The sequence below is a fragment of the Oncorhynchus tshawytscha genome, linkage group LG02 (genome assembly GCF_018296145.1).
Source record: "Oncorhynchus tshawytscha isolate Ot180627B linkage group LG02, Otsh_v2.0, whole genome shotgun sequence".
In the NCBI taxonomy this organism is placed as follows: Eukaryota; Metazoa; Chordata; class Actinopteri; order Salmoniformes; family Salmonidae; genus Oncorhynchus; species Oncorhynchus tshawytscha.
The window spans coordinates 4,970,125-4,991,905 of NC_056430.1; the positions used below are offsets into that span (position 1 = coordinate 4,970,125).

Consider the following 21,781-nt stretch of genomic DNA (forward strand, 5'->3'; position numbering starts at 1 on the left):
ATGCTTCGTGGGTGACTGTTGTTAATGTGTGCAGAGGGTCCCTGGTTCGCGCCCGGGTATGGGCGAGGGGACGGTCTAAAGTTATACAATTACAGTAGGAGTGGTAGTAGTAGCAGTAGTAGTAGTAGTAGCAGCAGCGGTAGCAGGAATAGTAGTAGTAGTGCGTATTTTTCTCATCTAGAATATCATGTATCATATTATCCTAGCATTTAGTTTGGTACAGGGGGGTTAATATTAGCCTAGCATTTAGTTTGGTACAGGGGGGTTTATATTCGCCTAGCATTTAGTTTGGTACAGGGGGTTTATATTCCCTAGCATTTAGTTTGGTACAGGGGGTTTATATTCCCTAGCATTTAGTTTGGTACAGGAGGGTTTATATTCCCTAGCATTTAGTTTGGTACAGGGGGTTTATATTCACCTAGCATTTAGTTTGGTACAGGGGGTTTATATTCACCTAGCATTTAGTTTGGTACAGGGGGTTTATATTCACCTAGAATTTAGTTTGGTACAGGGGGTTTATATTAGCCTAGCATTTAGTTTGGTACAGGGGGTTTATATTCACCTAGCATTTAGTTTGGTACAGGGGGTTTATATTCACCTAGCATTTAGTTTGGTACAGGGGGTTATATTCGCCTAGCATTTAGTTTGGTACAGGGGGTTTATATTCGCCTAGCATTTAGTTTGGTACAGGGGGTTTATATTCGCCTAGCATTTAGTTTGGTACAGGGGGTTTATATTCGCCTAGCATTTAGTTTGGTACAGGGGGTTTATATTCACCTAGCATTTAGTTTGGTACAGGGGGTTTATATTCACCTAGCATTTAGTTTGGTACAGGGGGTTTATATTCGCCTAGCATTTAGTTTGGTACAGGGGGTTTATATTCACCTAGCATTTAGTTTGGTACAGGGGGTTTATATTCACCTAGCATTTAGTTTGGTACAGGGGGTTTATATTCGCCTAGCATTTAGTTTGGTACAGGGGGTTTATATTCGCCTAGCATTTAGTTTGGTACAGGGGGGTTTATATTCGCCTAGCATTTAGTTTGGTACAGGGGGTTTATATTCGCCTAGCATTTAGTTTGGTACAGGGGGTTTATATTCGCCTAGAATTTAGTTTGGTACAGGGGGTTTATATTCGCCTAGCATTTAGTTTGGTACAGGGGGTTTATATTTGCCTAGCATTTAGTTTGGTACAGGGGGTTTATATTCACCTAGCATTTAGTTTGGTACAGGGGGTTTATATTCGCCTAGCATTTAGTTTGGTACAGGGGGTTATATTCGCCTAGCATTTAGTTTGGTACAGGGGGGGTTTATATTCGCCTAGCATTTAGTTTGGTACAGGGGGTTTATATTCCCTAGCATTTAGTTTGGTACAGGGGGGTTTATATTCCCTAGCATTTAGTTTGGTACAGGGGGTTTATATTCACCTAGCATTTAGTTTGGTACAGGGGGTTATATTCCCCTAGCATTTAGTTTGGTACAAGGGGGTTTATATTCGCCTAGCATTTAGTTTGGTACAGGGGGTTTATATTCGCCTAGAATTTAGTTTGGTACAGGGGGTTTATATTCGCCTAGCATTTAGTTTGGTACAGGGGGGTTTATATTTGTCTAGCATTTAGTTTGGTACAGGGGGTTTATATTCGCCTAGCATTTAGTTTGGTACAGGGGGTTTATATTCGCCTAGCATTTAGTTTGGTACAGGGGGTTTATATTCGCCTAGCATTTAGTTTGGTACAGGGGGTTTATATTCGCCTAGAATTTAGTTTGGTACAGGGGGTTTATATTCGCCTAGCATTTAGTTTGGTACAGGGGGTTTATATTCGCCTAGCATTTAGTTTGGTACAGGGGGTTTATATTCGCCTAGCATTTAGTTTGGTACAGAGGGGTTTATATTCACCTAGCATTTAGTTTGGTACAGGGGTGTTTATATTCACCCCCCGTTGTATAATGTATTACATACTGTGAATCTTTGAGCATTTTCCAGACAAATTGCTAGCAATGCAGTGTCAAATATGTCCAAACTATAGCTATTTACTCTTTTCATAATTTGACCAGGTGTCTTGCTATAAGGTTATCATATTAGACGGCCTTCAAAAATACAAACTTTTGGTTTTCTAATTCGACATGCCTAAACACAACCAATGATCTTAGGCCTACAAAGCTGTTTTACACTTTTTTTAAATAGGAGGATCTATGAAATACAATGTATTTGTACAGCTGTGGACAGGTGGAGGATATTTGGGACAGTAGCCCATTATACCCAGTCTTTATACAGCTTGTGTCGTCATACGGAGATCCAAGTCAGGTTGGATTAATTTGCATACAGGGAGGAATCAGGGAATCTGGTCACAATACAGACACATTGGGCAGATAAGAGACACAGTTGATTGGATAACGACAACCGCATTTTAATACAAGGTGTAACCATGGCTTCTGTTATTCATATGCTATCTGTTTTCCCACTGTGCATGGCTACTAGCATGACAACCCTGAAAAGCATCAACCTCCACAATCTAATGTAAACTGTTGATTATCAAAGCCTCTCCAGTGTAGTGTCATGGACTAACTGTAAGTAATAACCCCAATTTGAGTTTATGACTCGGATAACTTCAGAACCTCAGGCTGTTCCAGGGTGTTCTGAGCACAGAGTAACACTGTACACATGCAAACACACACACACACGCACGCACACGCACACACAGACACACACGCATGCGCGCGCGCGCACACACACACACACAGACACACAGGCATGCGCGCGCGTGCACACACACACACACACACACACAGACACACAGACACACACACACAGACACACAGACACACACACACACACACACCCCCACACACACACAGACACACAGACACACACACACACAGACACACACACACAGACACACACACACAGACACACAAACACACACACACAGACACACAGACACACAGACACACACACACACACAGACACACAAACACAGACACACACACACACACACACACACACACAGCTGTAAAAACTGTAACACAAAGCTGATGGGGATCTGTGATCTTCTTCTCTTCACCACAATTTAAATCATGTTTTCTCCCAACAGGCTAATTCTCAGGTAAGACCAAATTCATCTTTAACTTTTTGCTATGACCTTGTTCTCATTCTTTGAAGTCTGGAATAGGAGAAGAGATGTGAGGAGACGAGACGAGAGGGGAGGGGAGGGGAGGGGAGGGGAGAGGAGAATGAGAGGAGAGGAGAATGAGAGGAGAATGAGAGGAGAGAATGAGAGGAGAATGAGAATGAAAGGAGAGGAGAATGAGAGGAGAGGAGAATGAGAGGAGAGGAGAATGAGAGGAGAGGAGAATGAGAGGAGAGGAGATGGAAGGAGAGGAGAGGAGAGGAGAGAGAAGGAGAATGAGAGGAGGAGGAGAGGGAGAGGAGAGGGAGAGGAGAGAGGAGAGGAGAGGAGAGGAGAGGAGAGGAGAGGAGAGGAGAGGAGAAGAGAGGAGAGGGAAGGGGTGAGGAGACATGAGGAAAAAGCCAATGGGGTTTCCTCCAGCTAGCTATTTATCATAACCTTTCGAAATTCACTCATAACTTTCACATGGGAGAGATAAAGGAAGCAGAATATTTTAGTGCAATTGAGCGGCAGAAATATAGTTTCCCAAACTCAGTCTGCTGCCTCACAATTGAACAGGACTCTCCAACCCTTTTCCTGTAGGTTTTAACTCCAACCCTTTTCCTGTAGGTTTCAACTCCAACCCTTTTCCTGTAGGTTTCAACTCCAACCCTTTTCCTGTAGGTTTCAACTCCAACCCTTTTCCTGTAGGTTTTAACTCCAACCCTTTTCCTGTAGGTTTTAACTCCAACCCTTTACCTGTAGGTTTTAACCAACCCTTTTCCTGTAGGTTTTAACTCCAACCCTTTTCCTGTAGGTTTTAACTCCAACCCTGTTCCTGTAGGTTTTAACTCCAACCCTGTTCCTTTCGCTTTTAACCCCAACCCTGTTCCTGTCGCTTTTAACTCCAACCCTGGTTTTAACTCCAACCCTGTTCCTGTAGGTTTTAACTCCATCCCTGTTCCTGTAGGTTTTAACTCCAACACTGGTTTTAACTCCAACCCTGTTCCTTTAGGTTTTAACTTCAACCCTGATTTAGCGCACACGATTCTAGTAATTACCTTGTTGATGAACTGAATCAGGTTAGTTACAACTGGGGTTGGAGTTAACGCCTACAGGAGGGTATCTCTCCAGGAACAGGGTTGGAGTTAACCCCTACAGGAGGGTAGCTCTCCAGGAACAGGTTAGTGTATAAACCTACAGGAGGGTATCTCTCCAAGGAACAGGGTTAGTGTGTAAACCTACAGGAGGGTTTCTCCAGGAACAGGGTTGGAGAGCCCTGCTATGGAGCATACTGCCTGAGCACTCTACCCATTGCATTTGTAACATTGCATTTGTAGCAAGTAGGCTAGCCTACCACTCCTGTTGCTTTGCATCCAATGAACCTAACAAGTTAACACATCTCAATCACTGCCACTCTGACACCATCACTACTGACTACTGGTCGATTTTAGTAAATTAGCACAATATCCTACAGATCTTTAATGTGTCAGGTTTCCTTAAAAAGGGTTTTAGTGTTTAACACATGGTACTGTGGATTTAGGCATAGGTTTACAGATTAGATTATTGATGACAGGTTTACAGATTAGAGCATTGATGACAGGTTTACAGATTAGAGCATTGATGACGTAGGTTTACAGATTAGAGCATTGATGACAGGTTTACAGATTAGATTATTGATGACATAAATGTACAGATTAGAGCATTGATGACATAGGTTTACAGATTAGATTATTGATGACAGGTTTACAGATTATATTATTGATGACATAAATGTACAGATTAGAGCATTGATGACATAGGTTTACAGATTAGATTATTGATGGCAGGTTTACAGATTAGAGCATTGATGACATAGGTTTACAGATTAGATTATTGATGGCAGGTTTACAGATTAGAGCATTGATGACGTAGGTTTACAGATTAGAGCATTGATGACAGGTTTACAGATTAGATTATTGATGGCAGGTTTACAGATTAGAGCATTGATGACGTAGGTTTACAGATTATATTATTGATGACATAAATGTACAGATTAGAGCATTGATGACATAGGTTTACAGATTAGATTATTGATGACAGGTTTACAGATTATATTATTGATGACATAAATGTACAGATTAGAGCATTGATGACAGGTTTACAGATTAGATTATTGATGGCAGGTTTACAGATTAGAGCATTGATGACGTAGGTTTACAGATTAGAGCATTGATGACAGGTTTACAGATTAGATTATTGATGACATAGGTTTACAGATTAGAGCATTGATGATAATGACAGAAAAGGTAAGGTATTTTTACCCATAGAGAGAAAATAAAGTAATATATTCAACCAAGAATGACGTACACATAGCTTTAGGGCCCTCACCCATTATCCTGGTAACCATGTTTATGGGATGTCTAAAACAATACTTCTCCTGTTCAGTGGGAAGCCACCTTTTAAGCACTATGTGCTGAACATGTCCCATAATACATTGCATGGACTCACTCTGTGTGCATGTAACATGATTTTTTTCCCTACATTCTGTTCCCCACACATCAAATTATCTGTAAGATCCCTCAGTTGAGCAGTGAATTTCAAACACAAATTTCAACGACAATGACCAGTGAAGTTTTCCAATGGCCTCACAAAGAAATGTAACTATTTGTAGATGGGTGGAGAAAAAAAATGAAAATCTCTGTGATGAGGAAGTTATTAATTCCACTTTGGATGGTGTATCAATACACCCAGTCACTACAAAGATACAGGCGTCCTTCTTATTAACTCAGGGATTTCACCATGAGCCCAAAGGTGACTGTAAAACAATTACAGAGTGCAGCAGTTCCCAAGCTAGTAGTCGCGACCCCATGTGGGTTTGCCTGATGTGAAAATTGGGTCACGTGAGAATTACCTAAATCCTGAAAAATGTGTGTCATAAAAATCACTGTAATGTGGTTCAACCTTCACAATCTAAATGACAATTATTCAAATGTAAAGTAAAGTATATAATTCAACCAGAGAATGCCCTCAGATCAGAGGGAAGAGGCTGCACTTGACCTTGGTTACGCTACGAAACCACACAGTATTTGTCACGATCGTCGTAAGAAGCGGACCAAAGTGCAGCGTCGTGTGAAGGTATCATTTAATAGATGACGAAAAACACGAAATAAACTGTACCAAAACAATAAACAAATAACGACCGTGAAACTATAAATGAGACCTGTGCTGACACAAGCAACTAACATAGACAATCACCCACCAACAAACAGTGAAACCCAGGCTACCTAAGTATGATTCTCAATCAGAGACAACTAATGACACCTGCCTCTGATTGAGAACCATACTAGACCGAAACATAGAAATCCCAAAATCATAGAAAAATGAACATAGACTGCCCACCCCAACTCACGCCCTGACCATACTAAATAATGACAAAACAAAGGAAATAAAGGTCAGAACGTGACAGTATTGCAGAAACGTTGATATTATCAGCCGAAAACAAAGTGAAGAAAAAAATGCATTGGGAGGTAGAGGCACAGAATCTCACAGAAATACACTTTGTCATATACAGTAACACTGTTCAATTAAGGATGTACGGTATTGCTGAGCAATCAAGAGGAAACTTACTGAACGACTCAAAAACCTTCCCCATCTTATGCTCTCCAAATGGGCGTTAAGCTGTGAGGGCTGAGATGTGCCCCATGCATTGACTTTTGTTCGCTACATGTCGGGGGATACTATTCACGTGGACATATAGTTCTGGCTCACGATTCCCCAGCATAAAGCATCAAAAGGAATGTTCAGTGTGCTGAGTGACTACATTGACAAAAACAAAAAAAACAGATTCCATATGGGATCGAATGGTGGGCTTTTGAAACAGGTGGGGGGTTCATCTATGTTGGGGCGGAGGGCAGACCTCTTACACCCTAGTTTACGAATGTGTCTGCCACTGACATATGGACATGTTGTATGATACACCCACTGAGCTAGAATGGATACACCGAAGAGCTAGAATGGATACACCCACTGAGCTAGAATGGATACACCGAAGAGCTAGAATGGATACACCCACTGAGCTAGAATGGATACACCGAAGAGCTAGAATGGATACACCCACTGAGCTAGAATGGATACACCGAAGAGCTAGAATGGTTACACCAAAGAGCTAGAATGGTTACACCGAAGAGCTAGAATGGGTACACCGAAGAGCTAGAATGGATACACCGAAGAGCTAGAATGGTTACACCAAAGAGCTAGAATGGATACACCGAAGAGCTGGAATGGATACACCGAAGAGCTGGAATGGTTACACCGAAGAGCTAGAATGGATACACTGAAGAGCTAGATTGGATACACCGAAGAGCTGGAATGGATACACCGAAGAGCTGGAATGGATACACCGAAGAGCTGGAATGGTTACACCGAAGAGCTAGAATGGATACACTGAAGAGCTAGATTGGATACACCGAAGAGCTGGAATGGATACACCGAAGAGCTAGAATGGATACACTGAAGAGCTAGATTGGATACACCGAAGAGCTAGAATGGATACACCCACTGAGCTAGAATGGATACACCCACTGAGCTAGAATGGATACACCCCTGAGCTAGAATGGATACACCGAAGAGCTAGAATGGATACACCCCTGAGCTAGAATGGATACACCGAAGAGCTAGAATGGATACACCCACTGAGCTAGAATGGATACACCGAAGAGCTAGAATGGATACACCCACTGAGCTAGAATGGATACACCGAAGAGCTAGAATGGATACTTGTTTAAGAATTTGTTTAAGCATTTATGAAAAAGCAAATGAATGCAAATATCTGTTACTTAAAAGTCAATATTCTGCTGTCAGTCATATGTGAACCTCCAATGCTGAAATATATATATTTTTGTGAATAAAAGGCAGCATCATGAATCAACACATTAGCATGATAATTGCCGCGGTAACAGTGACTGTGTAATATCAGTTTCCATTGACTGGCATCGTTGTAAAAAAAAGAAAGAAGAAATCATTATGGCAAGGACTTCGTCAGACCATAATATGCATAAGAATGTCAATTTATCTCACCTCACTCACATGATGATTCGGAACAATTTTGTGTTAAAGCAATCGGTAATTTGATGAGGCAAATGCATACCAATAGAGGATGGAGAGGGTGAAAGAGAGGGGGAGAGGTAGAGGGTGAAGGTGAGGGTGAAGGAAACGGAGAAAGAGAGACTGTGAAAGAGAGGGAGCGAGGGTGAAGGAAAGGGTGAGGTTGTAGGAGAGGGTGAAGGTGTGGGTGAAGGAGACGGAGAGAGGGAGAGTCTGAAGGAGATGGAGAGGGAGAGACTGAAGGAGATGGAGAGAGGGAAAGGGTGAAGGAGAGGGGGAGAGGGTGAATGAGATGGAGAGATGGTGAAGGAGACGGAGAGGTTGAAGGATAGGGAGAGGGAGAGGGTAAAGGAGATGGAGAGAGGGAAAGGGTGAAGGAGATGGAGAGAGGGTGAATGGGATGGAGAGATGGTGAAGGAGATGAGGGGAGGGAAAGGGTGAAGGAGAGGGGGAGAGGGTGAAGGAGATGGAGAGATGGTGAAGGAGACGGAGAGGTTGAAGGATAGGGAGAGGGAGAGGGTAAAGGAGGTGGAGAGAGGGAAAGGGTGAAGGAGATGGAGAGAGGGTGAATGGGATGGAGAGATGGTGAAGGAGATGAGGGGAGGGAAAGGGTGAAGGAGAGGGGAGAGGGTGAAGGAGACAGAGAGATGGTGAAGGAGACGGAGAGGTTGAAGGATAGGGAGAGAGAGAGGGTAAAGGAGATGGAGAGAGGGGGAAGGAGATGAGGGGAGGGAAAGGGTGAAGGAGATGGAGAGGGAGAGAGTGAAGGAGATGGAGAGAGGGAGAGGGTAAAGGAGATGGAGAGAGGGTGAATGAGATGGAGAGAGGGTGAAGGAGATGGAGAGAGGGTGAAGGAGATGGAGAGAAGGTGAAGGAGAGGGAGAGGTTAAAGGATAGGGAGAGAGGGTAAAGGAGATGGAGATGGAGAGAGGGTGAAGGAGATGGAGAGAGGGTGAAGGAGATGGAGAGAGGGTGAAGGAGATGGAGAGATGGTGAAGGAGATGGAGAGAGGGTAAAGGAGATGGAGAGAGGGTAAAGGAGATGGAGAGAGGGTGAAGGAGATGGAGAGAGGGTGAAGGAGATGGAGAGAGGGTGAAGGAGAGGGAGAGAGGGTAAAGGAGATGGAGAGAGGGTGAAGGAGATGGAGAGAGGGTAAAGGAGATGGAGATGGAGAGAGGGTGAATGAGATGAATAAATGGTGAAAGAGATGGAGAGAGGGTGAATGAGATGGAGAGAGGGTGAAGGAGATGGAGAGAGGGTAAAGGAGATGGAGAGAGGGTGAAGGAGATGGAGAGAGGGTAAAGGAGATGGAGAGAGGGTGAAGGAGATGGAGAGAGGGTGAAGGAGATGGAGAGATGGTGAAGGAGATGGAGAGAGGGTAAAGGAGATGGAGAGAGGGTAAAGGAGATGGAGAGAGGGTGAAGGAGATGGAGAGAGGGTGAATGAGATGGATAAATGGTGAAGGAGATGGAGAGAGGGTGAATGAGATGGAGAGAGGGTGAAGGAGATGGAGAGAGGGTAAAGGAGATGGAGAGAGGGTGAAGGAGATGGAGAGAGGGTAAAGGAGATGGAGAGAGGGTAAAGGAGATGGAGAGAGGGTGAATGAGATGGATAAATGGTGAAGGAGATGGAGAGAGGTTGAATGAGATGGAGAGAGGGTAAAGGAGATGGAGAGAGGGTGAATGAGATGGATAAATGGTGAAGGAGATGGAGAGAGGGTGAAGGAGATGGAGAGAGGGTGAAGGAGATGGAGAGAGGGTGAAGGAGATGGAGAGATGGTGAAGGAGATGGAGAGAGGGTAAAGGAGATGGAGAGAGGGTAAAGGAGATGGAGAGAGGGTGAAGGAGATGGAGAGAGGGTGAATGAGATGGATAAATGGTGAAGGAGATGGAGAGAGGGTGAATGAGATGGAGAGAGGGTGAAGGAGATGGAGAGAGGGTAAAGGAGATGGAGAGAGGGTGAAGGAGATGGAGAGAGGGTAAAGGAGATGGAGAGAGGGTAAAGGAGATGGAGAGAGGGTGAATGAGATGGATAAATGGTGAAGGAGATGGAGAGAGGTTGAATGAGATGGAGAGAGGGTAAAGGAGATGGAGAGAGGGTGAATGAGATGGATAAATGGTGAAGGAGATGGAGAGAGGGTGAAGGAGATGGAGAGAGGGTGAAGGAGATGGAGAGAGGGTGAAGGAGATGGAGAGAAGGTAAAGGAGATGGAGAGAGGGTGAAGGAGATGGAGAGAGGGTGAAGGAGATGGAGAGAAGGTGAAGGAGATGGAGAGAGGGTAAAGTAGTACTCAATCATCTTTTGTGTTGGATTTGTCGCAAACATAACACGTTGTATTCAGGATATGAAGTTAATTTCTTTTGTCAAAAGAACATCTGTTTTACTTTAGTGCCTTAGTTGCAAACAGGATGCATGTTTTGTAATCTGTACAGGCTTAATTTTTTTCACTCTGTCATTTAGGTTAGTATTGTGGAGTAACTACAATGTTGTTGATCCATCCTCAGTGTTCTCCTATCACAGCCATTAAACTCTGTCATTTAGGTTAGTATTGTGGAGTAACTACAATGTTGTTGATCCATCCTCAGTTTTCTCCTTTCACAGCCATTAAACTCTGTCATTTAGATTAGTATTGTGGAGTAACTACAATGTTGTAGATCCATCCTCAGTTGTCTCCTATCACAGCCATTAAACTCTGTCATTTAGGTTAGTATTGTGGAATAACTACAATGTTGTAGATCCATCCTCAGTTGTCTCCTATCACAGCCATTAAACTCTGTCATTTAGGTTAGTATTGTGGAGTAACTACAATGTTGTTGATCCATCCTCAGTGTTCTCCTTTCACAGCCATTAAACTCTGTCATTTAGGTTAGTATTGTGGAGTAACTACAATGTTGTTGATCCATCCTCAGTTGTCTCCCATCACAGCCATTAAACTCTGTAACTGTTTTAAAGTCACCATTGGTCTCATGGTGAAATCCATGAGCGGTTTCTTTCCTCTCCGGCAACTGAGTTAAGAAGGACGCCTGTATCTTTGTAGTGACTGGGTGTATTGATACACCATCCAAATTGTGAACGTCATCAAAGGGATATTAAATGTCTGCTTTTTTTTGTTTTTGCCCATCTACCAATACGTGTCCTCCTTTGCAAGGCATTGGAAAACCTTGCTGGTCTACGAGGTTAAAAATGTGTTTGAAATTCACTGCTTTAACATACAGATAATTGTATGTGTGGGATTCAGAGATGAGGTAGTCATTAAAAATGTATGTTTAACACTATTATTGCACTCAGAGTGAGTCCATGCCAGTTATTATGTGATTTCTTAAGCACATTTTTTTGTCCAGAACGTATTTAGGCCATAAAGGGTTTGAATACCTAATGACTCAAGACATTTCAGCTTTTCATTTTGTAATTAATTTGTAAAAACATGATTTCACTTTGACATTTTGAGGGTATTGTGTTGTGTGTAGGCAGGTGACAACAACAACAACAACAACAAATCTCAAATTGAATCATTTTTAAATTCAGGTTGTAACGCAACAAAATGTGGAACGAGACAAGAGGTGTGATGACTTTGTGAAGTCTCTATATGCTAGGTAGTGAGTGTTTTACTCCATGTGTAACTCTGTGTCGTTGTATGCTAGGTAGTGAGTGTTTTACTCCATGTGTAACTCTGTGTCGTTGTATGCTAGGTAGTGAGTGTTTTACTCCATGTGTAACTCTGTGTCGTTGTATGCTAGGTAGTGAGTCATACAGGGTGCTGTTAGAAACCTCAGTTGTCAGATGAAGAGTATTTTACCCTGTTAACGTTGTCCCTGCAGTTATAGCTGTTCAAGCATGTACCACTTTCTTGCTGTTGTTGTGCATGTATCCTGTACAAACACATTGTGTAACTTACCCTCGTCCTTATCCCTATCCAACACAATACACTGTGTATTTTACTGAATAAAAACTAAAACACATAGCCCCCACTCACTATAAAACACATAGCCCCCACTCACTATAAAACACATAGCCCTAGTCACTATAAAACACATAACCCCCACTCACTATAAAACACATAGCCCCTAGTCACTATAAAACACATAGCCCTAGTCACTATAAAACACATGGCCCCCACTCACTATAAAACACATAGCCCCCACTCACTATAAAACACATAGCCCTAGTCACTATAAAACACATGGCCCCCACTCACTATAAAACACATAGCCCCCACTCACTATAAAACACATAGCCCCTAGTCACTATAAAACACATAGCCCCCACTCACTATAAAACACATAGCCCCACTACTCACTATAAAACACATAGCCCCTAGTCACTACTATAAAACACATAGCCCCCACTCACTATAAAACACATAGCCCCTAGTCACTATAAAACACATAGCCCCCACTCACTATAAAACACATAGCCCCCACTCACTATAAAACACATAGCCCCCACTCACTATAAAACACACAGCCCCCACTCACTATAAAACACATGGCCCCCACTCACTATAAAACACATAGCCCCCACTCACTATAAAACACATAGCCCCTAGTCACTATAAAACACATGGCCCCCACTCACTATAAAACACATAGCCCCCACTCACTATAAAACACATGGCCCCCACTCACTATAAAACACATAACCCCACTCACTATAAAACACATAGCCCCTAGTCACTACTATAAAACAAATAGCCCCTACTCACTACTATAAAACACATAGCCCCCACTCACTATAAAACACATAACCCCTAGTCACGACTATAAAACGCATAACCCCTAGTCACGACTATAAAACGCATAACCCCACTCACTATAAAACACATAGCCCCTAGTCACTACTATAAAACACATAGCCCCCACTCACTATAAAACATATAACCCCCACTCACTATAAAACACATAACCCCCACTCACTATAAAACACATAACCCCTAGTCACTACTATGAAACACATAACCCCTAGTCACTATAAAACACATAACCCCTAGTCACTACTATAAAACACATAGCCCCTAGTCACTACTATAAAACACATAACCCCTAGTCACTACTATGAAACACATAACCCCTAGTCACTATAAAACACATAACCCCTAGTCACTACTATAAAACACATAGCCCCTAGTCACTACTATAAAACAAATAGCCCCTACTCACTACTATAAAACACATAGCCCCCACTCACTATAAAACACATAACCCCCACTCACTATAAAACACATAACCCCTAGTCACTACTATGAAACACATAACCCCTAGTCACTATAAAACACATAACCCCTAGTCACTACTATAAAACACATAGCCCCCACTCACTATAAAACACATAGCCCTTGTCACTACTATAAAACACATAACCCCTAGTCACTACTATAAAACACATAACCCCTAGTCACTATAAAAGACATAACCCCCACTCACTATAAAACACATAACCCCTAGTCACTACTATAAAACACATAGCCCCCACTCACTATAAAACACATAGCCCCTACTCACTATAAAACACATAGCCCCCACTCACTATAAAACACATAGCCCTAGTCACTATAAAACACATAACCCCTAGTCACTATAAAACACATAACCCCTAGTCACTACTATAAAACACATAGCCCTAGTCACTATAAAACACATAACCCCTAGTCACTATAAAACACATAACCCCTAGTCACTACTATAAAACACATAACCCCTAGTCACTACTATAAAACACATAGCCCCCACTCACTATTAAACCATTAGCCCCTAGTCACTACTATAAAACACATAGCCCCCACTCACTATAAAACACATAGCCCCACTCACTATAAAACACATAGCCCTAGTCACTATAAAACACATAGCCCCTAGTCACTACTATAAAACACATAGCCCCCACTCACTATAAAACACATAGCCCCCACTCACTATAAAACACATAGCCCTAGTCACTACTATAAAACACATAGCCCCCACTCACTATAAAACACATAGCCCCCACTCACTATAAAACACATAGCCCCCACTCACTATAAAACACATAGCCCTAGTCACTATAAAACACATAACCCCCACTCACTATAAACACATAGCCCCTAGTCACTACTATAAAACACATAACCCCCACTCACTATAAACACATAGCCCTAGTCACTATAAAACACATAACCCCCACTCACTATAAAACACATAGCCCCCACTCACTATAAAACACACAACCCCTAGTCACTATAAAACACACAACCCCTAGTCACTACTATAAAACGCATAACCCCCACTCACTATAAAACACATAGCCCCTAATCATAATACTATAAAACACATAACCCCCACTCACTATAAAACACATAGCCCCCACTCACTATAAAAGAAATAGCCCTAATCATAATACTATAAAACACATAACCCCCACTCACTATAAAACACATAGCCCCCACTCACTATAAAACACATAACCCCTAATCATAATACTATAAAACACATAACCCCAAGTCACTATAAAACACATAACCCCTCATCATAATACTATAAAACACATAACCCCTAGTCACTATAAAACAAATAACCCCTAGTCAATACTATAAAACACATAACCCCTATTCAATACTATAAAACACATAACCCCTAGTCAATACTATAAAACACATAACCCCTAGTCAATACTATAAAACACATAACCCCTAGTCAATACTATAAAACACATAGCCCCCACTCACTATAAAACACATAGCCCCTAGTCACTATAAAACACATAACCCCCACTCACTATAAAACACATAACCCCTCGTCAATACTATAAAACACATAACCCCTAGTCACTATAAAACACATAACCCTAGTCAATACTATAAAACAAATAACCCCTAGTCACTATAAAACACATAACCCCTAGTCAATACTATAAAACACATAACCCCACTCACTATAAAACACACAACCCCTAGTCAATACTATAAAACAAATAACCCCTAGTCAATACTATAAAACACATAACCCCTAGTCAATACTATAAAACAAATAACCCCTAGTCACTATAAAACACATAACCCCTAATCATAATACTATAAAACAAATAACCCCTAGTCAATACTATAAAACAAATAACCCCTAGTCAATACTATAAAACAAATAACCCCTAGTCAATACTATAAAACACATAACCCCTAGTCACTATAAAACACATAACCCCTAATCATAATACTATAAAACAAATAACCCCTAGTCAATACTATAAAACACATAACCCCTAGTCACTATAAAACACATAGCCCCTAGTCACTATAAAACACATAGCCCCCACTCACTATAAAACACATAACCCCTAGTCACTATAAAACACATAGCCCCCACTCACTATAAAACACATAGCCCCTAATCATAATACTATAAAACACATAACCCCACTCACTATAAAACACATAGCCCCCACTCACTATAAAATAAATAGCCCCTAATCATAATACTATAAAACACATAACCCCCACTCACTATAAAACACATAGCCCCCACTCACTATAAAACACATAACCCCTAATCATAATACTATAAAACACATAACCCCTAGTCACTATAAAACACATAACCCCTAATCATAATACTATAAAACACATAACCCTAGTCACTATAAAACAAATAACCCCTAGTCAATACTATAAAACACATAACCCCTATTCAATACTATAAAACACATAACCCTAGTCAATACTATAAAACACATAACCCCTAGTCAATACTATAAAACACATAACCCCTAGTCAATACTATAAAACACATAGCCCCCACTCACTATAAAACACATAGCCCCTAGTCACTATAAAACACATAACCCCCACTCACTATAAAACACATAACCCCTCGTCAATACTATAAAACACATAACCCCTAGTCACTATAAAACACATAACCCCTAGTCAATACTATAAAACAAATAACCCCTAGTCACTATAAAACACATAACCCCTAGTCAATACTATAAAACACATAACCCCCACTCACTATAAAACACACAACCCCTAGTCAATACTATAAAACAAATAACCCCTAGTCAATACTATAAAACACATAACCCCTAGTCAATACTATAAAACAAATAACCCCTAGTCACTATAAAACACATAACCCCTAATCATAATACTATAAAACAAATAACCCCTAGTCAATACTATAAAACAAATAACCCCTAGTCAATACTATAAAACAAATAACCCCTAGTCAATACTATAAAACACATAACCCCTAGTCACTATAAAACACATAACCCCTAATCATAATACTATAAAACAAATAACCCCTAGTCAATACTATAAAACACATAACCCCTAGTCACTATAAAACACATAGCCCCTAGTCACTATAAAACACATAGCCCCCACTCACTATAAAACACATAACCCCTAGTCACTATAAAACACATAGCCCCCACTCACTATAAAACACATAGCCCCTAATCATAATACTATAAAACACATAACCCCCACTCACTATAAAACACATAGCCCCCACTCACTATAAAAATAAATAGCCCCTAATCATAATACTATAAAACACATAACCCCACTCACTATAAAACACATAGCCCCCACTCACTATAAAACACATAACCCCTAATCATAATACTATAAAACACATAACCCCTAGTCACTATAAAACACATAACCCCTAATCATAATACTATAAAACACATAACCCCTAGTCACTATAAAACAAATAACCCCTAGTCAATACTATAAAACACATAACCCCTATTCAATACTATAAAACACATAACCCCTAGTCAATACTATAAAACACATAACCCCTAGTCAATACTATAAAACACATAACCCCTAGTCAATACTATAAAACACATAGCCCCCACTCACTATAAAACACATAGCCCCTAGTCACTATAAAACACATAACCCCCACTCACTATAAAACACATAACCCCTCGTCAATACTATAAAACACATAACCCCTAGTCACTATAAAACACATAACCCCTAGTCAATACTATAAAACAAATAACCCCTAGTCACTATAAAACACATAACCCCTAGTCAATACTATAAAACACATAACCCCCACTCACTATAAAACACACAACCCCTAGTCAATACTATAAAACAAATAACCCCTAGTCAATACTATAAAACACATAACCCCTAGTCAATACTATAAAACAAATAACCCCTAGTCACTATAAAACACATAACCCCAGTCATAATACTATAAAACAAATAACCCCTAGTCAATACTATAAAACAAATAACCCCTAGTCAATACTATAAAACACATAACCCCTAGTCACTATAAAACACATAACCCCTAATCATAATACTATAAAACAAATAACCCCTAGTCAATACTATAAAACACATAACCCCTAGTCACTATAAAACACATAGCCCCTAGTCACTATAAAACACATAGCCCCAGGCTATGAAGAAATAAGAACATCTCTGAACCATTATATCTACTGTATTTGAAAAACATATTTTTCTTATCTCCTCTCCAGGTCCAGCAGCAAAGAAGAAGTATGTGAGCTACAATGACATTGTGATCTAATAGCCGTCATCAGAGAGAAGGGCAGGCTGTTTGGGGATGCTTGGTCTCCTGCCCCTCCTGCCCAATTGGCAACATAAAGGAAATCCAAACTATGTTTATGTCCATGCTGCTTTACTGCCCACTCACACCCCGGAACCTGCAGAACCCCCCGGAACCCTGGAACTCCAGAACAACACAGTGACAATGGGTGGGTTCTGGGTTCTAGAGCTTTCCTTTAAAACAGAGGATTCTGTCTGGCTAACTGATGTTTTTTTCATGGTGGAAAATCAAGACGGACATTTCTGTTGGGAGCAAAATAATTTACAAAATAATTTGTTTTGTTAAATGATTTCAGAGAGAAAAAAAAGAGGCAGAGAACTGGTTTGGACAAAAAACCTGTGTTCCTCCTCAGGATTAGAGTGTGTCTCTGCAGAACCCTCAGAGCTGGCCCCCCACTCCCTATAGATGTGTCTCTACAGGTACGCTGGCTGCAGCAGGAGGACACACCTGTACTGGAGGACTCACCTGTCCTGGAGGACTCACCTGTCCTGGAGGACTCACCTGTACTGGAGGACTCACCTGTCCTGGAGGACTCACCTGTGCTGGAGGACTCACCTGTGCTGGAGGACTTACCTTTTATTGACCTACCTGTACCTGCCACGGGGCTGTTTCTTGTCTTTTAATGTCCTTCCAAATTGCAAGTTTTCCAAAATTCCTGTCGAAAAAAAGTTTGAGGTTCTATTGGCCTATCCGTTACATTTGTTGTAGATTTTCTAAAGATCTCAATGTATTTCTTCGTTAGTGCTTGGATGCACAGTCAATTAAAGCCATATTCTTGTCTCTGAGATGTCAAGTATTTTTTCACATTTTCGATTCTGGCTGTATGTCAGTCGACAAGAAACACGCACGGTATCTGACTTTTACATTCCCTTATATGTGTTTGGGGAGTTTTCTACAGACATGCTTTTAGTATGTTGAACGGGTACAGTACATTAAACCATCGACTGTGTTTTCAGTATGTTGAACGGGTACAGTACATTGACCATCGACTGTGTTTTCAGTATGTTGAACAGGTACAGTACATTGACCATCGACTGTGTTTTCAGTATGTTGAACAGGTACAGTACATTGACCATCGACTGTGTTTTCAGTATGTTGAACAGGTACAGTACATTGACCATCGACTGTGTTTTCAGTATGTTGAACAGGTACAGTACATTGACCATCGACTGTGTTTTCAGTATGTTGAACAGGTACAGTACATTGACCATCGACTGTGTTTTCAGTATGTTGAACAGGTACAGTACATTGACCATCGACTGTGTTTTCAGTATGTTGAACAGGTACAGTACATTGACCATCGATTGTGTTTTTAAAGTGACTAAACAAGAGCTCCAGCGCCCAGTCCAGTCAAGGCTTTATTAGCTTGATATAAAAACTAGACTGATTCCAGTGGGTTTCAGACGGTTTCTCTCCCCTCGTGTAGAAGTTGTCGATGCATGCCTGCTATGTTTGATGTTAAGATTAAGTCAAAGAATATATATATAAAAATATACAAAAAGATGGAGATTTCACAACACGTGATTCACTAGCCTTGCTTTTAATGGCATACAAGATGACTATTATTATTCATGTTATGATAATCCTTTTTTGCTTTTTTTTGTTGGTTGGTTGACATCTTCTCACTGAAGGTAGAATATGGCTTTAATTTCATCTTGGATTTTTCTTAATGCCCTGCAACTATGGAAAACAATTGTGGGGAAAAATAACATGAATATATATATATTTAAAAACGAAACACACAAAATGAAAAACAAGTCTGTTTTTATACTGTTTGTACTAAGTATATTCATGCTGCTTATGTGCCAATGTTGTGTGAGATTTAAAAAAAATATATATATATGTTTGACCACTCATGCAACTTTTATGTGGTGTTTTCCGAGAATGTATCAACATGAAATAAAACCATTTGGTATTTCTTTTCTTTCTTTTATATTCCCTGAAAACACCTTATTGTACTTGTATTCCTTTGAGGACAAAGCATTTCATCACTATGTGCTGTCATTCAGAAGTACCTTCATAATCAATCATAATTACAATAGGTTTTGGAGTAAGGTGTTTTTGTCTTCTTTACCCATACAGGGGTTTGTCCCCTTATTCTGTCATGAAGAAAGTGATTCCATTCTTCCACACAATCCAACCAGCGACTCAATGCAATCTCTTACCTACAGGTACCTGAATAAACGTTATCACTGTCTAGTTTAACAATGCCTCAAGGGTGGATTGTCTGACTTGAAAAGTAATTGTTTACATCATAAGTATCTCGACTATTGTGCCGGTCTGCATATATATATATATCGAAATAAAACGTAAGGTTTTACCTTCAGGGGTCATTTCTCCAAACTGAACAGTAGAAGTGAGTTGCTTGAGGCTTCTAAGCTGGAGTGGAAAGACATTTTTATGAAACAAACAAGAAAGAGAACATTAAGCTTCTGAAGATGAAGTTGTACTATATACTCTTTCAAAAAAATACAATTATGTTAGGTAAAAACAAGACACAAAGCTTGTTATAACTTCAGGATTTAGTTTTTTACTTTAGAATTGTTTGGCAGCCCTCACACCTGTCCCAACCACCAACCATCAGTATATTATATTGAGATGAGTTGTGTTTCTCTTCAGTGTAATGAATAGGTCTGTATACATGTGAAATGAGAAACAGCTACGTCCTTCCTAGTGCCCTCTTCATGGCTACGTCCTTCCTAGTGCCCTCTTCATGGCTTGTCCTTCCTAGTGCCCTCTTCATGGCTACGTCCTTCCTAGTGCCCTCTTCATGGCTACGTCCTTCCTAGTGCCCTCTTCATGGCTACGTCCTTCCTAGTGCCCTCTTCATGGCTACGTCCTTCCTAGTGCCCTCTTCATGGCTACGTCCTTCCTAGTGCCCTCTTCATGGCTACGTCCTTCCTAGTGCCCTCTTCATGGCTTTACGTCCTTCCTAGTGCCCTCTTCATGGCTACGTCCTTCCTAGTGCCCTCTTCATGGCTACGTCCTTCCTAGTGCCCTCTTCATGGCTACGTCCTTCCTAGTGCCCTCTTCATGGCTACGTCCTTCCTAGTGCCCTCTTCATGGCTACGTCCTTCCTAGTGCCCTCTTCATGGCTACGTCCTTCTCTTTCATGGCTAGTGCCCTCTTCATGGCTACGTCCTTCCTAGTGCCCTCTTCATGGCTACGTCCTTCCTAGTGCCCTCTTCATGGCTACGTCCTTCCTAGTGCCCTCTTCATGGCTACGTCCTTCCTAGTGCCCTCTTCATGGCTACGTCCTTCCTAGTGCCCTCTTCATGGCTAGCTGCCAGTTGTCATGGTTTCGGGCCATCCATACAGAGAGGAGCAAAGCATCAAATAGTATTCCTCTGACAGGTGTCTGAGATTAAAGTTTAATAGATTTGTATTGTCATAATGCATATAATGTGTGTCCATCTACTGACTATGGTTTGTACTGCATAACTAACTGCATAACTAACTGCATAACTAACGACATAACTAACTACATAACTAACTGCATAACTAACGACATAACTAACTACATAACTAACTGCATAACTAACTACATAACTAACTACATAACTAACTGCATAACTAACTACATAACTAACTACATAACTAACTACATAACTAACTACATAACTAACTACATAACTAACTACATAACTAACTACATAACTAACAACATAACTAACGACATAACTAACTACATAACTAACTGCACAACTAACTACATAACTAACTACATAACTAACTGCATAACTAACTACATTAAAGATGTAGCCAGTGGCATATGGGATATTGTATGTGACCTTCAATATTATAGCTCAATATCTTGGTACAGATATTGAAAATGCATAGGAATATATCAACAGATCTCAAGTATGCACAGCGGCGTTATAGTTATTCATGGACGTTTCTATTGTAATTTATTATAGACCATTTTCAAAAGTATTTTTTATTTTTTACTTTGGTTCTTCTATCATAACTTTTATGAAAATAATGCATCGCCCAAAACTCCACCGCAGAGCTGTTTATTCTCAGT

At 40.7% G+C, this 21,781-nt stretch overlaps 1 protein-coding gene across 1 annotated transcript in view; it reads left to right on the forward strand.

The window, feature by feature from the left end:
• Positions 1–19,690, forward strand: part of LOC112263258 (metabotropic glutamate receptor 7-like) — a 359,595-nt gene extending 339,905 nt beyond the window's left edge. The window contains exon 11 of the mRNA XM_042329693.1: positions 17,669–19,690. Coding sequence (XP_042185627.1) covers positions 17,669–17,718 — 50 coding nt within the window. The 3' untranslated portion in view covers positions 17,719–19,690. The remainder of the gene's footprint in view (positions 1–17,668) is intronic.
• Positions 19,691–21,781: the final 2,091 nt, after the last annotated feature.